We start from the raw sequence: 18184 nt of genomic DNA on the forward strand, positions 1-18184 counted from the left end.
ATGAGTGCCGATTTGAAGGCGTTGCTAGAGGCGCAGAACGATATCCACGGGCGAATGTCTCGCTCCGTGGACAATCTGCGCAAGATGGACGTCTCGAGCATCACCGCCGAAGCAATTCAAGCTCGCCTCCGCATCCTCGAGACGTTGTGAACTAAGTTCGAAGCACATCACGATCTCATCAGGACGGCGCTGAAAGACAAATATCTCGAGAATGAGTACGCTAAGGCAGATTTCATTGACATCGCGGAATCTACGTACGTGACACAACGGAGCACGCTAGTCGAGTACGCGAACAAGCTCAAGGGCGAGTCGTCCGTCGCGTCTAAAGCCAAGGCTCACCAGGAGCACTCGCTCAAGACCTCGCTACCGCGGATAAAGCTCCAGACGTTCTCTGGCGCATACGGTGACTGGCCATCGTTTCGGGATATCTTCCTGTCTCTAATAGGCAACAATCAGGCCATTTCCGATGTCGAAAAGCTCCATTACCTCCGTACAAGCTTGCAGAGTCCTGCGGAACAATTAATCCGATCATTGCCAATCGTCGGGAGCAATTATGAGCGAGCGTGGGCGATTCTTAGCGCTCATTACGAGAACAAGCGGGAACTTATTCGCGCCAACTTCGCCGCTTACACCGCCGTGCCCAAGATGAAGGCCGCAACCGCCGACGAGCTAAGCCGCATCTATCACGCCGCCACAACTGCCATCAATGCTCAAGAGAGCATCGACAGACCCATTGACACGCACGGGATGGACCTGTTTAATCACTTGCTCGTCGAGCGATTCAACTCACAAACCCGGAGGGATTGAGTAACCTCCATACGCGACTCCGTAAATCCACCGAGCAATGACGTCCTGATGGACTTCATTGCAAAGCAGATCCTAACACTAAACGCCGTGCAGCCGAACTCCGTTGCAAAACACGGAGGCACTTCCCGGTCCGCGAAATCGCACTTCGTGAAGCGCATATCCGACTCCTCAACTTGCGCCGCATGTAAGGGAAAGCACTCCCTCATGCAATGCACCGAGTTCAAAGCGAAAACCGCGAGCGACCGGAAAAACTTCGTGGAAGCTAACAAGCTATGCTTTAACTGTCTCGGCAATCACTTTCTGGCCAAATGTCAATCAGTTAAAACATGCTTCACGTGCAAGTCACGACACCACACACTACTCCACGACGCATACGCATCATCCGACGGAGCGAGCTCATTATCAGCCACACGAGCCGCGTCGGACCGCAAGGCGATCCTCCTCGCCACGCGTCACTATCACGGATCACCTGGGGAGGCCTCAAGACGTTCGCGCGCTGATCGACCAGGGATCGGAAGTCTCGCTGGTCTCCGAGACCTTGGCGCAACGCTTGCGTCTGCCGCGGATCCGCTCCTCGATGGTCATCGCCGGGATTGGGGGAGCATCCGGAGCAACTCGCGGAAGGCTATCCCTGAGCCTCGTCTCTGGAGTAACGGGAGCCACGCTTCCAGTCATGGCGTACGTCCTTCCGCGCCTCTCGACTTACCAGGGTCCCATCGTGCGCAGTACCATCACCTGGCCACACATTCGCGGTCTCTCTCTGGCGGATCCGCAGTACCTCGACCGAGATCCCATCGAATTACTGCTCGGCGCGGACGTGTATTCCGCCATTCTACAAGATGGTCTTCGCAAGGGGCGCAGGGACGAACCCATCGCGCAGCGAACCTCACTCGGCTGGATCCTGTCAGGAGGTAACAGGGCCACGACCCAGAGCAGCCAAAATACCCACCAATGTTCGGTCGATCACCAGCTGAACGACCTGGTGCAGCTGTTTTGGGAGCAAGAAAGAGAGCCCGCCGCTCCCGTCGCGCTCACCGCCGAAGAGAAGAGGTGCGAAGACCTCTTCATCCGCGAGCACACGCGCACCAGCACCGGACGGTACGTTGTAAGGCTGCCGTTTATTGGAGCACCGCCCTCTCTCACCGACACCCGAAGGCCGGCCGAACGTCTGCTCCACGCCGTGGAGCGCCGCTGCTCAAAGGACGCTCGACTCGGCGATCTTTACCGCGGCTTCATGCAGGAGTATGAAGACCTGCAACATATGGAGATCGTAAACACCTCATCCGAACAAGAAGACACCGCTAAGTGCTACTTACCGCATCACGGAGTGCTGCGGGAAACGAGCACAACAACGAAGCTCAGGGTCGTGTTCAACGGCTCGCAGTTCTCGATCTCGGGCGCGTCCCTAAACGTCAATTTGTTAACGGGCGCCAACCTCTTGCCAGTCCTCGCCGACGTGCTCCTTCGTTGGCGTTGGCACCGCTATGTCTTTGTGACGGACATCGAAAAGATGTACCGCCAAATCCTCATCCATCAGGAGGACCGCGACCACCAGCGGATACTCTGGCGGCACCGAGTTACCAACAACATCCGCGAGTACCGCTTACGAACGGTCACGTATGGTTTGGCGTGCGCACCATTTCTCGCCATACGGACCCTACACCAGCTCACTGACGACGAGGGTTCGCAATTTCCGCGTGGAGCGATAGCACTACGCCGCGATACTTACGTGGACGACGTCGTCACCGGAGCAAGCACCATCTCGGAGGCCACCACGTTGCAGCGGGAGCTACGCGGTCTTTGCACGGCGGGCGGGTTTCCGCTCAGGAAGTGGGGGGGCCAACAACCTCGGCATCCTGTCTGGAGTCCCACCAGAACATTGGATCACCAGTTCACCGCACTCGTGGTCCCACGAAAGCCACGCGACACTGGGCCTTCACTGGCACCCGGCCAGTGATCACTTCACTTTCTCGGTACAAGCACGTCACTTCACAGAGCTCACAAAAAGACGCGTCCTGTCCGAAACCGCACGACTGTTTGATCCTCTAGGGTGGCTCACTCCAGTCACAATGCGAGCCAAGATTTTAATCCAGTCCGCCTGGTTGAAGAAGTTGGACTGGGACGCTCCTCTTCCGTCGGCAGACGCCCTGTCCTGGAGGAACCTCCTCTCTGATCTTCCGCGCCTGAACGAGATCAGGGTATCTCGCTGGTTAGGCAGCGACGGACCACACACACAAACCGAACTCCATGGGTTCGCCGACGCCTCGGAGCGAGGATACGCCACGGTGGTGTACCTCCGCTCCGCCACCGAATGTAACACCGCAGTTCACCTGCTGGCTGCCAAAGGCAAGGTCGCCCCTGTGAAGCCGGTGTCTTTGCCTCGACTCGAGTTGTGCGCGGCCACCCTCCTGACGAATCTCACTGTTCACACGCGCACTCTCCTAGGTTTGCCCACAGCGCCAGTCTTCCTGTGGTCTGACTCCAGGGTAGCGCTGAGCTGGATCCAGGGACATGCCTCCCGCTGGAAGACCTACGTGGCCAACAAGGTGTCACAGATCCAGGTCCAACTGCCTGACGCTCGATGGCGGCATGTGCCGGGAAAGGACAATCCGGCCGACTGCGCCTCCCGAGGAATCCAACCGGGTGACTTGATCGGCCATCCGCTCTGGTGGACCGGACCATCCTGGCTGCGGAGTGACAAGGCGCTTTGGCCAAGCGACAATTGCGTCTTGCCAAACTTGGAAGTGCCGGAACAACGAGCCGCCGGCTCGCTCAATACCGTCGTCAAGGCCATCACCGAGCCAGAACTCATTCTCCGTTTTTCATCTTTGCACCGGCTACTCAGGGTGACGGCCTGGTGTCTTCGTTGGCGACGCGAAATCATACGGAAAACGCACAACGTCACAGACACCGCACAGACTCTAGAGCCACACGAAATCGAAGACGCACTTTTACGATGGGCCCGAATTTCGCAGGCACTGCACTACACAACCGAGGTCTCATCACTGAGCAGAGGACGTGCCTTGCCACCACGGAGTCCGCTCACCAAGCTGAGCCCTTATCTTGACGACAGCGGCACAATGCGAGTCGGAGGCCGTCTCAAACACGCCATTCTGTCTCACGACGAGCGTCACCCGATCATCATTCCGCCGGATTCCAGGATGGCAGGGCTCCTGGTGGACTCCTGCCATCGTAGAATTCTACACGGAGGAGTGCAGCTCACCCTCGGGCTACTGCGCCAACGGTTTTGGATCCCGCGGGGTCGAGCCATCGTCAAGAGATCCATCCATCGATGCGTCACGTGCACACGATGGCGAGCCACCGCACCGCAGTCACTCATGGGCAACCTCCCTCACCAGCGAGTAACCCCTGCACGTCCATTTTTGCGTACCGGAGTCGACTACGCCGGTCCGATTCTCATCCGGACCAGCAAAGGGCGCGCAAAGGGTCACCGAGCAAGCAAAGGCTTTATATCGGTATTTGTCTGTCTTAGTTCCAAGGCTGTTCACCTCGAGGTCGTCTCCGACTACACGGCTGAGGCGTTCCTGGCTGCCTTCCGTCGCTTCGTTTCCAGACGGGGACTCTGCCACGAGGTGTTCTCGGACTGCGGCACCAACTTCATCGGAGCAAGCCGAGAACTCCGAGAGATGTTTCGCGCTTCAACTGCCGACGGCCGTCGCATCGCAAAGGCAGCAGCTTCAGACGGCATAAGGTGGCGGTTTAACCCGCCCGCAGCTCCCCACTTTGGTGGACTGTGGGAGGCAGCCGTCAAGTCGACGAAGCACCACCTTCGAAGGGTCATCGGCGAGGCAACGCTCACCTTTGAGGAGATGACGACTCTTCTCACACAGGTGGAGGCATGCCTCAATTCGCGCCCGCTTCAACCGCTGACCGACGATCCGGACGACTTGACGGCTCTCACACCCGGTCACTTCCTAATCGGAGCTCCTCTTCTGGCCGTCCCCGAGCCGTCGCTTGCCACCGAGAGAGATAACACGCTGTCACGATGGCAGCTTCTCCAAAAAATGCGCGATCACTTCTGAGAACGGTGGTCGCGCGAATATCTCCAGACGCTAGCCTCCAGACCGAAATGGCAGAAAAACGAGACCGGCCCAAGCGTCGGCGACCTGTGCCTCCTGCGGTCGGAGACAGCACCTCCAACCCGGTGGCCACTCACCCGAATCACGGCACTGCACCCGGGAAACGACGGCGTAACACGCGTGGTCACCGTGCGCACAACATCCTCGGAGTTCGTCCGGCCACTCGCGAAGATCATCCTCTTGCCAGAAGCCGACACTGCCGCATCTCCAACGCACTCGGATTCGTGAGCTCTTATAAACTCCGAATTTTCGTAAATGTCTCATCCGCATTGTATAATATTCACTCACATTATGTTTCACGGTATCATATTTCCGGGAATCGCACCGCGCTTAATTACATGTAATTATATTCAGGCACATTCAATATTATGTGCGATCCGCGAGCCGCGTTATCAGTCTCTTTTTTTTCTTTTCTGTTCTCTCTCTTGCGTCACAATTTCACGATCACTTTCACATTTCACTGCACTCGCGAGATTATTCACAAATTCACTGTACATTTTCTCATTACTTTCACACGATACTATTCTCGCGAAAGACTCGAATGAACTAAGTAACACGTGTCTGTGTGCTACGTCACGCATTCCATTCATGATCGCGATCAACAACTCATCGATGGAACCGTTCGCGACACCTGCCCGCACACTCGCAAATTTCGTCATGTACTGACGAGGCGGGCGGGATGTTCGAAAATCGTAAAAAATCATCTCAGTTGAAAATTCGCATAAACAAATATCCGCATTGTTCGACATTATAAAAATCTTAGAATTCAAAATTAACGGGCGTCGAGAAACTTCTCGAGATTTCTATTTTTCAGAAAAACTCGATCGTTCCCGTTATCTCTCATTTTTTCAATACATAAGAAACGCGTGTCATAAACATCACAATAACAGTAGCAACCGTCGACAAAATCAGCGTAGCGTATGGTCATGCGCGCCCATACGTCACGATCAGCTGATTGCCAATCAGCTGATAGAAAAAGGTTACGCGCATGACAATTAAAGAATTGTCTACCTTAGACCTCATCGGCGGCCAATTACGCGCGGCGTCATGAGGTCACCGCTAAAGCACAAAAATTATTGGGCCACGTCGCAACGGGCCCAAAATTCCGCTCGCCTTATAACGGGCACCGCACGCGAGCAAGTCGAAGTCTCGCACTTTTCGTCAAACCGCTTTAGTAAAACCGCTCCGCATAGTACAACCGCTTATAACGACCGCTCATTCTCTTGGACTTTCTCAATCTCTGTATTAAACCGCTGACTAACCGCATTATACGACCGCTTACGACTTCGGAAAACGCATTTATCTCGCTCTTGTTTCGCTATACCGCTCGCGATACCGCTCGCGAAAACCGCGTTCACTTTGTTACACCGCTGTTTCGCTAATCGAAATCACTGCACTAAACACTTGTCTTTTAATTTTGACTCCAATAAACGTCAGTCTTTTGTGTGAACGAGGCGCACTTTTTTCGCTTAAAGACCTTCCGTTCCTATCATCGCACTGTCGGGTCCGTTCGCGAACAGTATTAAAAAATAAGAAATTAATAAAAAATTAAATAAAACTTTTAATGTGTTTTTTATATATCAGCTTAATTATATGACATTGCGCAATAACTTATTTTATTATAAATTCTTCATTCATAACTATTATAATTTTACAAATATAATAATAATATTAACTTTATGAGAACAAATTTATAAATATGAAGTTAAAAATTAAAAAAACAATTTTTTGTGATAATACTTACACTGTGCCATCATTAGGTAGCATAACTTCAAAAAGTTCCCTCGGTGAGACATATAATGTAGGAGTATTACACAAATCATAATAAATGTCTGAATCACTGTCCATGTTTGAAATTTTATTTTACAATTTTGTTGTATTAGACACATAAAACGCCAAAATATAGTAAATATTGTAATTTCGTATTTATATTTTGTTTTATAAAAGTATAACCAGATGCACTTCTATTATTTGTAGGTTACTATAGCGTTCCCTTTTAGAAAAAAAGATTCTGATATAAAACAAAACAAGAAACATTTGCTTTTCCTGAAAAAAAAGAAAGTTAAAACAAATAAAAATTAATGGATTTTTAAGGATACATGTACACTCAGTTATAGAAATACTTCAACATATGAATTGAAAACTAAACTTTTGAAATTTTACATTCTTGAGTAATATCTATAAAAAATAATTTTTTTATAGATATAAAATTATCAATATTATATAATATATATAGTGTATTTTATCGATAATGTAGAGAAAAAAGAAAAATAGTATTAACTTAAATATACATAATATATAAATATATTTAATTTTTAAATATTTATAAAAAATATTTTTGATATATATTTTTCCTTATATTTTCTATACTTTTTTATATTTTTTACATATGTATGTATATTATAGGAATATCTTTTTATTATTTTTTATTATATTTCTTGTCTGAAATATATTGCTAAAATGATACTTTTTTAATATAATATTAAAAATATATTTATAATATTTTTAATATTAAAAACAAATACACTTTAATGTAAACAATGCATTAGAATTAATAATTACACATATCTTTTAAATTTCTTCTATTGCTGTACTGGACCAATTTGTAGAACTTAAAATCGATTCAAATTAATGTAGAATTATCCACAAAAATCTAATTAATTAATCGTAATTGTCAACATAGACATTATTTTTTAAATTGTAGTAAAAACAATAACAAAAGTACTGTCAAAACTATGAATAAGAAGCAACATTTTTCATTATAATTTTGACTATAACTTCTTTAATTAAATTTCATATGTAATTTTGTATTAAATTTTATATAAAACTTTAATTGAATTCTATATAATTAATAAGAAATGAGAAAAATATACAAAAATAACAATAATACTATTCTGATAATTCAATATTATGTGTAAAATACAGTTTCAATAAAGAAAATCTATAAATAATAAGTTTTTATTTAATATATATTATTATTCAAACATTGATTGGAAATTGCATAAAATAACTTTTGTCAAAAGTTGTGTACTTTATCCATTCTTTTTAAATCAGCATAGTCAACAATGTGCAAAATTTTTTTAAATTCTATTTATTTTTTTTATATTTACTTGTTTTTTATTAAAATCATGAAAGTATAATTTGGCTACTAAAATTTAAAATATGATATAATAACATCAATTCAGCATATGCAATGACATATGAAGTGCTAATAGAATTTGAATTGATAAATTTTGATATTTTTTTAGTATATACACACACACACACACACATTATATATAACTTTGTATCCTCGAGAGGAATCAATATATACTGTACATTATATATAAAAAGGTACTGCTTCTTATTTTAATTATATTAACTTTAAATTAAAATTATTAGAAAACATTTTGATTCTAAATAAGAAGCTGATAAAATTGATATTATGCTCGATATATAGTATCATTGTATTGTATATATACATATATAGATATGTTTCTTACCAGTTTTGTCTTATTTATTATTGCATATATATTGCATATTTGAGAGCTAAATTACATATTCCAACCAATTATTTGTACAGTGGCTTCACTATTAAATTGCAAAAAATTTTAAAAATCCAATTTCTTGTTATTCTTTTCAAATAATTTTATTTGAAAAATTAAAGTCATGTAACTTGTCATTTTCCTATAATGTGAAAAATATATTTTTATTTTATTAAAATAAAAACCTGTTGTTTGAGTAAAATTAACGCATCTAAATTAAAAATTGTGCATGTGTGAGTGTATGTGAGTATATGTGTGTGCGAAATGACAATAATTCACAATTTAGTATATGCGATACATATGAAATTATGAAGTTCTAATATATATAGAATCTGAATTAATAAATTTTAATATCTTTTTAGTATTAACTTTATATATATATATATATATATATATATATATATATATATATAAAGCTATTGCTTATTTTAATTATATTAACTTTGAATTAAAATAATTAAAAAACATTCTGATTCTAAAGCAGAAGCTAAAATTGATATTATGCTAGATATGTACATCAATGTTATTACTTATTATATTTATTTGTGTTAATAAACAATAAAAGATTAACGTTAAATTATTTAATAATATTCAATAGATTTATAGAATTGTATATGTATACATATATATATATATATATATATATATATATATATATATATAAATCAGGCTTAAGATTACTGCTTTTCCATAAAAATTGCAAGTTGATTGGTTAAACATTTTTGGGATCAAGAAAGTTCTAATATTCATGAATACTGAGTCTCTAAAACAGTTATATGTTTAATTGATATCGATACTTGAAACTCGAATATCTCGAAGTATTGAAAGTTGAAACCTCTTTTTGCGATGCTAATTGTCTGTGCAGATTCATGTTGTTACTGTTAAACTGTTGAACAAATTTAGATAGATTGTAACACGAATTTATTTTAACAATTTATAGAAAATAATAGATGTAAAATATAAAAAAAAGAAAGAAAGAAAAAAAAGAAAACGATAAAGAACAAAGCAGATAAAGAAGAAGAAGCGAATAAAAAAAAGTATGCATAAATGTGTAAATAAATTTTAATATTATATGTAAATATGTAAATAATTTTTAAATATTCTGTTATTTATAATTGTTATGTTCGTATATATAGCGAAAAAATTAGGGGATCACTTTAAAACTTATAATTATTATTTTATCGATATTTAAAAAGTTATATCTCAGCTTCGGGAGGTCGTAGAACGGTGTTCCAAAGCGCATTTTAAAGGGTGAAGTGTCAACTTTTTTCCTTCCCCCCCTTTTTTTATTTCCTTTATCCCCTCCCTCTCTAACAGCTAGCTTCGATATTTCGGCATGCGTGTCTTATTACTGTTCGAACTTGCGATCCATCGATACATGAGTTTCGACGCTTCTCGGGCTCTTGGATGGGCCTAATTTGGTTAACTCCTTTCTGCTTTCTTCCGGGCGTCTTGGTGAGCTTTCTATCGAATTTTTTCAATTGCTTCTTACCTTTTGTTTCAACGGTTATTATTTTGCGAATCCCTTTTTTTTATTTTTATTCCTTATTTCATGTTATTTATCTTTGCGTTTGATTTCAAAAGTGTAACGGTTCGTCTTTGTTATTTTATTGCTTCGGTACATAACATATTATTTTTGCGACATCTGTTGACATGTATGTTGGGTCTTCTTGACTCCTTCTGCTTGTAATTTTTACAGATTTACCACGGTAATTTTCAGGACCATAAACACATTAATGACTCGCTACTTCTGATTACTAAATTCTTGGATTTTGCCATGCTTTTATATTGAGGAACGATCCTTTTTAGAGACTCTTCAACGCCTAAGATGAGTGTCATGTTTGCACATGTACACTGATCGGTTATTGTCTCTCATGCGTAAACAGATTCGTCGCCGTCTTTCATGCGTTCCGATACCTTTATATACCGGCAACTCCATAATTGTTTATTTGTAAGTTATTATAAATAAAATGAATAATAAGAGGCAATAAGGAGCCAACGCGGTTGTAGGGCGTGAAAACAAATTTTTTCTCCAAACAGTCAATTGAAACGATCTTTCTTCTTTATTTCATACGTTTCGGCCTCATTTCGAGCCATCTTCAGTGATTCTAATACAATCAAAAAATGCCAATTAAGACAGTAAAAAGGATGCGGTGTCAGTAAAAAATACAAAAGAGAAAAAAAAAAGGCATAATCACATACATACATAGTCTATAGGAGTGAACGCTATCTCATCCAAATCGATCCACCCGAAAAAGACCGATGCAAGCAGCACTCTCAACGGTAAAAAGCGCGAGGAGCGATGCACTGACAAAGTAAACATAACAGAGTCATATATTTGCAATAAAAATTGATTGACAACAGTCAAGGGCTACTCACTCGGACAACGAGAAGACCGGCAGAGACGAAACGAACACTCAGCACGCAAACAATCAACTAAGTCGAAAATTCAAACAACAACGGAAAGCAATATCAAACTGTGGTCGAACAAAAACAATCCGTGTACATGGAGGGCAAACATCAGCCCATTAAATCTTAGATATGTTTTCAATAATCGACAGACACGATGTGTTCAACTTTAAAGTATCGCTTTGGAGGTTCAACGAATTCCTTTGGCGCTTGATATGAATCATTTCAGATATTAGTCTTTTACCTAAAAACATTTCCTCATCCAAAATGTCAACCTTATCAAAATCAAAAGTGTGATCAAGCGCTCTATGTTCCGCGATGACGGACGTAAGATTCCTTCTATGTTCTTTGATTCTCGTTTTCAACAAGCGTCCAGTTTGTCCCACGTAAGAAGCGTCGCAGTCCATGCAGTTAATTTTATACACTATATTACTGCGCGAATCTCTCTGCAAACCATCCTTACCGACCCTAATAAATCGGCGTAAGTTATTGATTCCCGTGTAAGAGAGCCTAACATTAAGATTCCTGACGCAATGTCGAAAACGCTCCGATATGTTCCTCACATATGGGACATTAAAATATGTAATTCTGCTTCCCCCATTAACATCATCTGTCCCGATCTCAAAGTCCGTCAGAATGTTATTACATTTGTCACTGAATCTGTGAAACAGAATATTAAGCCGGTCAGCAATAGTGTGAAAAATAAAAGAGAGCGGATATCCATTGTTCAAAAGAATGTTAATGACAAATTCAAAATTTTCTTTATGGAATCTTGGATGAGAAAGCCAGAAAACTTTATCCGTTAAGCCGATTATCGTACCCTTCTTCTGGCAAAGGGGGTGTCGCGACTCAAAGTGGAGGTATCTTCCGGAAAAAGTCGGTTTATGAAACCAATTAAATTCGATAAATCCATTTTCTAAAATGATTGTGATGTCAAGAAAATTCAAACGGTTGTCGACACTCTCCTCAATAGTAAACTGCAGCCTAGTGTGGAACGAATTGAACGTGTTCATAATAGTATTAAGCATCGAGGGGGGAGCCGCCAACACAATATCGTCAACGTATCTGAAATAAAATGGAAGATCCACATCAAGAGTCGCGATCGCCCTAGCTTCTAAATCTTGGAGCGTGATCTCCGCGATGATCGGGGAAAGAGGAGAGCCCATGGGCGTGCCAAACGTTTGTTGATAGCAAACATCGTTAAACATAAAAAATGTAGAGTTCAAAATGAGGCTGAAATGATTCATATCAAGCGCCAAAGGAATTCGTTGAACCTCCAAAGCGATACTTTAAAGTTGAACACATCGTGTCTGTCGATTATTGAAAACATATCTAAGATTTAATGGGCTGATGTTTGCCCTCCATGTACACGGATTGTTTTTGTTCGACCACAGTTTGATATTGCTTTCCGTTGTTGTTTGAATTTTCGACTTAGTTGATTGTTTGCGTGCTGGGTGTTCGTTTCGTCTCTGCCGGTCTTCTCGTTGTCCGAGTGAGTAGCCCTTGACTGTTGTCAATCAATTTTTATTGCAAATATATGACTCTGTTATGTTTACTTTGTCAGTGCATCGCTCCTCGCGCTTTTTACCGTTGAGAGTGCTGCTTGCATCGGTCTTTTTCGGGTGGATCGACTTGGATGAGATTAGCGTTCACTCCTATAGACTATGTATGTATGTGATTATGCCTTTTTTTTTTTTTCTCTTTTGTATTTTTTACTGACACCGCATCCTTTTTACTGTCTTAATTGGCATTTTTTGATTGTATTAGAATCACTGAAGATGGCTCGAAATGAGGCCGAAACGTATGAAATAAAGAAGAAAGATCGTTTCAATTGACTGTTTGGAGAAAAAATTTGTTTTCACGCCCTACAACCGCGTTGGCTCCTTATTGCCTCTTATTATTCATTTTATTTATAATAACTTACAAATAAACAATTATGGAGTTGCCGGTATATAAAGGTATCGGAACGCATGAAAGACGGCGACGAATCTGTTTACGCATGAGAGACAATAACCGATCAGTGTACATGTGCAAACATGACACTCATCTTAGGCGTTGAAGAGTCTCTAAAAAGGATCGTTCCTCAATATAAAAGCATGGCAAAATCCAAGAATTTAGTAATCAGAAGTAGCGAGTCATTAATGTGTTTATGGTCCTGAAAATTACCGTGGTAAATCTGTAAAAATTACAAGCAGAAGGAGTCAAGAAGACCCAACATACATGTCAACAGATGTCGCAAAAATAATATGTTATGTACCGAAGCAATAAAATAACAAAGACGAACCGTTACACTTTTGAAATCAAACGCAAAGATAAATAACATGAAATAAGGAATAAAAATAAAAAAAAGGGATTCGCAAAATAATAACCGTTGAAACAAAAGGTAAGAAGCAATTGAAAAAATTCGATAGAAAGCTCACCAAGACGCCCGGAAGAAAGCAGAAAGGAGTTAACCAAATTAGGCCCATCCAAGAGCCCGAGAAGCGTCGAAACTCATGTATCGATGGATCGCAAGTTCGAACAGTAATAAGACACGCATGCCGAAATATCGAAGCTAGCTGTTAGAGAGGGAGGGGATAAAGGAAATAAAAAAAGGGGGGGAAGGAAAAAAGGAAAATGAGGGGTAGGAGGAGAGGGAAAGAATAGGAATAAAAGAGAGATAAAAGATATGCTAGACTAAATTTCTAAAGGAGTTAAACTAATTTCTTTAAAATGGGAAAGTAAGAGCTATCCAGCAGATCCGTGTCCTCTTTGATATTAATACTGTTAGATTGATTTTTGATATGCAGCATTTCAGATACCAGTCTTTTGATGTAATGTGGTTCGTTGTCTAATATGAAAACGTTATTCCAATCAAATTCATGACCTGCTAATCTGTGCTCCGACACAACGTTTAAATTAGCAGATGGATTATCTCTGTTAGAACGATGTTCTTTGATCCGAGTAGTGAGTTGTCTCTTAGTTTGTCCTACGTAAGAGGCATTACAGTCAAGACAATTAATTCTGTAAACTACATTGGTTTTTTGTTCGTTGGGTAGGGGATCCTTGTGTACTTTGATGAAACAGTTTAGCTTATTAAGAATGAGGAATGCTAATTTTTTATTAAGGTGATGCGACAGAGGTATAAATTTAGGAGCTATGTTTTTAATGAAGGGGATCGCAAGTCGAAGGGGATCGTTATCATGTGTCGATTCCTCCAAGCGATAAACGTTCATATTATTGTTCGAAGCTCCGTTCAGCTGTTAAATCTTCGTCTCACTCCTTCCTTCCCCAATATTCCTGTCAACCCATCCCTTCACTTTCAACCTTTGAATCTTATTGTGTGTCCCTCCATCCTTCAAATTATCCCTCTCTTACTTCTTGTCTTAACCTTGAAAAAAATTTTTTCACATTAAAACCTAATTGGTTTAAAAATCTATCTTCCACAGTTATTCCGGAAGAGGTCATATCTTTGCTTCAGCTTGGGGAAAAGTTTAGTTTGCCGGTCTCTGCTCCTCAAACAAATTATGTTGTCCATGAATACATTAAAAACATGGAAAAAAATTTTCGCGGTGTACATCCGGATGTAGCCACTAATGTTCGCAACCATACGATACATATTTTGGAGGGCTTTCTTTCCTCAAATTCGGTTCCCTCCAGTATAGATAAAATGATTCAAAGCAGGTTTGTTAAAACAAAAAAATTCCTTGCAGACCACCCTAACTTACTTTTCACCAGAGCGGATAAGGGTAACGTTACTGTTTGTCTTGACCAATCTCTATATAAAAACAAGATGAATGAGATGTTACACGATTTGAACACATACCAGACTATAGACAGAAATCCCTTGAACAGTCTAAATAACAATTTAAAAACATTGTTGAAGGATTGGGTTGGTAAAAATTATATTACTAATATTAAAGCGAAGTCTCTCAAAACTAGTGCGGGAACTTTACCACGAGCTTACGGCCTGCCTAAAATACACAAACCTGGCATTCCGCTCAGAATTATAGTCTCTTCCATAGGAAGTCCCTTACACTCCTTTGCTTTATTTTTACACAATCTCATTTATAAAAATATCCCCAATCCTTCTAGTCATGTTACCAATAGTTTTAACCTCGCTAAACTTATGCAGGATGGGCCTTTTGATGAAAATTTAAACCTTTTTTCGCTAGATGTGATTTCTCTGTTCACTAACATACCTCTAGATTTAGCAGTGGGAGGGTTGGCCAAGAGATGGCATCATATAAAAAAAGGCTGCTCTCTTCCGTTCCATGAGTTTGTAAGAGGTGTAAAATTAGTAATGAATTCCACTTTTTTTACTTTTGATAATGTTATCTACAAACAAACATTTGGCACACCAATGGGATCTCCACTGTCACCGATTTTAGCGGATATAGTGATGTGTGATTTGGAGGAGAGAGCACTCAAACAATTGCCTTGTAGTGTTCCTTTCTACTTTAGATACGTCGATGATATTATATCGGCTGCTCCCCTCACACTCATTTCAGATATTAAAAAAATCTTTAATTCTTTCCATCATAGAATTCAATTTACAGTAGAAATTGAACAAAATAGATCATTGAGTTTTCTTGACGTTTCACTTATTATTCAGGACAATAAAATCGTAACGGACTGGTACAGAAAACCTACTTTTTCAGGACGTTTCCTAAATTTTAATTCACACCATCCTATGGCCCATAAGAAAGGCATTATTGTGAGCTTGACTGAGTGTCCACGTCTCGCACCCGCAGTTCCATGAAAAAAATCTCCATTTCATCATTAAAATTTTAATTGAAAATAGTTATCCTCTTAGTTTAATTTTTAAAGTTATCGGCAATAGAATTCACAAACTAATTTTTTCTATTCCTAATTCAGTCAACTCTCTTCCTTCGTCTACTTCTCCTTGTCTTTCTACATCTGATCCTTCCCCTCCCCCCTCCTACTTTGCGATCCCCTTCATTAAAAACATAGCTCCTAAATTTATACCTCTGTCGCATCACCTTAATAAAAAATTAGCATTCCTCATTCTTAATAAGCTAAACTGTTTCATCAAAGTACACAAGGATCCCCTACCCAACGAACAAAAAACCAATGTAGTTTACAGAATTAATTGTCTTGACTGTAATGCCTCTTACGTAGGACAAACTAAGAGACAACTCACTACTCGGATCAAAGAACATCGTTCTAACAGAGATAATCCATCTGCTAATTTAAACGTTGTGTCGGAGCACAGATTAGCAGGTCATGAATTTGATTGGAATAACGTTTTCATATTAGACAACGAACCACATTACATCAAAAGACTGGTATCTGAAATGCTGCATATCAAAAATCAATCTAACAGTATTAATATCAAAGAGGACACGGATCTGCTGGATAGCTCTTACTTTCCCATTTTAAAGAAATTAGTTTAACTCCTTTAGAAATTTAGTCTAGCATATCTTTTATCTCTCTTTTATTCCTATCCTTTCCCTCTCCTCCTACCCCTCATTTTCCTTTTTTCCTTCCCCCCCTTTTTTTATTTCCTTTATCCCCTCCCTCTCTAACAGCTAGCTTCGATATTTCGGCATGCGTGTCTTATTACTGTTCGAACTTGCGATCCATCGATACATGAGTTTCGACGCTTCTCGGGCTCTTGGATGGGCCTAATTTGGTTAACTCCTTTCTGCTTTCTTCCGGGCGTCTTGGTGAGCTTTCTATCGAATTTTTTCAATTGCTTCTTACCTTTTGTTTCAACGGTTATTATTTTGCGAATCCCTTTTTTTTATTTTTATTCCTTATTTCATGTTATTTATCTTTGCGTTTGATTTCAAAAGTGTAACGGTTCGTCTTTGTTATTTTATTGCTTCGGTACATAACATATTATTTTTGCGACATCTGTTGACATGTATGTTGGGTCTTCTTGACTCCTTCTGCTTGTAATTTTTACAGATTTACCACGGTAATTTTCAGGACCATAAACACATTAATGACTCGCTACTTCTGATTACTAAATTCTTGGATTTTGCCATGCTTTTATATCGAGGAACGATCCTTTTTAGAGACTTTTCAACGCCTAAGATGAGTGTCATGTTTGCACATGTACACTGATCGGTTATTGTCTCTCATGCGTAAACAGATTCGTCGCCGTCTTTCATGCGTTCCGATACCTTTATATACCGGCAACTCCATAATTGTTTATTTGTAAGTTATTATAAATAATTCGAGCGTCATGTCTGCACACGTTCACAGACATAAATTAATCTTTGATGCGCAATGACACTTTTATTTTATTTTTGCGACTTTTACATGCTAATAATGTTTTGTACCACTCGACTCTTTTGTTTGCGTTTGTCAATTAGCTAATTATCTTTTTCACTGAAGAGAACCCGAATGGGGTAGAAACGTTTGTCTATTGTCAATAAATCTTGCACTTGATCCATATGTTATTTTCACAGTTTTTTCCATCTTTGCCAAAATAATATATAGGTGCTGTTTCTTTTGTTTGTCGCCACAAGATACGCGATCTCGGTTCATTGACCCGGAATTTTAATTACTTTTTTATTATTTGTTATACACTGAACCTTAAACTATTTATTCGTTTTTTAATTTGTCTAATAATAGACAATTATTGCAAACACATAATATTACAAATTTATGGAAAAGAAATATGCAAAAAGAAAATGTAGTGAATAGTATAGTTGGACCATCTAATGAAAATTTATCCAGAATTAATAATAAACAATTATTGCAAACACATAATATAATAGATTTACACAAAAGATATAAGCAAGAAGAAAATATAGCGAATAACATAGCTGGGTCATCCAATGATAATTTGTTCAGAACTGATAATAGACAATTATTGCAAACACATAATATTACAGATTTATGCAAAAGAAATATGCAAAAAGAAAATGTAGCGAATAGTATAGCTGGACCATCTAATGAAAATTTATGCAGAAATAATGATGAGCAATTATTACAAACACACAATAATACAGATTTAAACAAAAGAAGTAAGCAAAATTATCGAGCTAAATATAAAGGATTTCAAAACATAGACTGCCATAATTTAAATCAACATTATATAGGAAAAATGAATGTAGAATGCCAATATTGTAAAGCGAAGCATTTTCAGGCTGAAAAAGTTCACAATAAAGGTAATTCATTCAACGATTATTGTAGTCATGGCAAAGTTATGTTAGAGCCTCTACCACCACTTCCTGATAAATTACAACAATTATTTTCTGGAAATCATCAAAAATCCAAAGAGTTTTTAACAAATCTACGAGGTTACAATAGTGCATTTTCTTTTGCATCTTTTAATGCTAACTTGGTTAATTTCAAAGCACAAAGACGAGGACCTTATTGTTTCAAAAT

General features: G+C 40.1%; 4 protein-coding genes and 1 pseudogene across 4 annotated transcripts; 3 read left to right on the forward strand and 2 right to left on the reverse strand.

Moving 5' to 3' along the window:
- On the forward strand, nucleotides 1–807 carry LOC145975850 (uncharacterized). Its single transcript, XM_083106591.1, has 2 exons — nucleotides 1–146; nucleotides 183–807. Exons 1-2 carry the CDS (start codon nucleotides 1–3, stop codon nucleotides 805–807), a joined length of 771 nt encoding a protein of 256 aa, XP_082962717.1.
- A 673-nt stretch (nucleotides 808–1480) lies between these two features.
- Nucleotides 1481–2764, forward strand: LOC145975851 (uncharacterized). The gene has a single exon (XM_083106592.1). It carries the CDS (start codon nucleotides 1481–1483, stop codon nucleotides 2762–2764), a length of 1284 nt encoding a protein of 427 aa, XP_082962718.1.
- Nucleotides 2765–2876: 112 nt separating this feature from the next.
- LOC145975852 (uncharacterized) lies at nucleotides 2877–4850 on the forward strand. Its single transcript, XM_083106593.1, has one exon. The coding sequence runs from the start codon at nucleotides 2877–2879 to the stop codon at nucleotides 4848–4850; it is 1974 nt and encodes a 657-aa protein (XP_082962719.1).
- A 6109-nt stretch (nucleotides 4851–10959) lies between these two features.
- LOC145975853 (uncharacterized) lies at nucleotides 10960–12170 on the reverse strand (annotated as a pseudogene).
- A 1363-nt stretch (nucleotides 12171–13533) lies between these two features.
- LOC145975854 (uncharacterized) lies at nucleotides 13534–14055 on the reverse strand. The gene has a single exon (XM_083106594.1). The coding sequence runs from the start codon at nucleotides 14053–14055 to the stop codon at nucleotides 13534–13536; it is 522 nt and encodes a 173-aa protein (XP_082962720.1).
- Between the last annotated feature and the right edge of the window lie 4129 nt (nucleotides 14056–18184).

This window comes from Camponotus vicinus, unplaced genomic scaffold (assembly GCF_025532165.1).
Source record: "Camponotus vicinus isolate PSW18456_S1 unplaced genomic scaffold, iyCamVici1.0 SCAF_8, whole genome shotgun sequence".
In the NCBI taxonomy this organism is placed as follows: Eukaryota; Metazoa; Arthropoda; class Insecta; order Hymenoptera; family Formicidae; genus Camponotus; species Camponotus vicinus.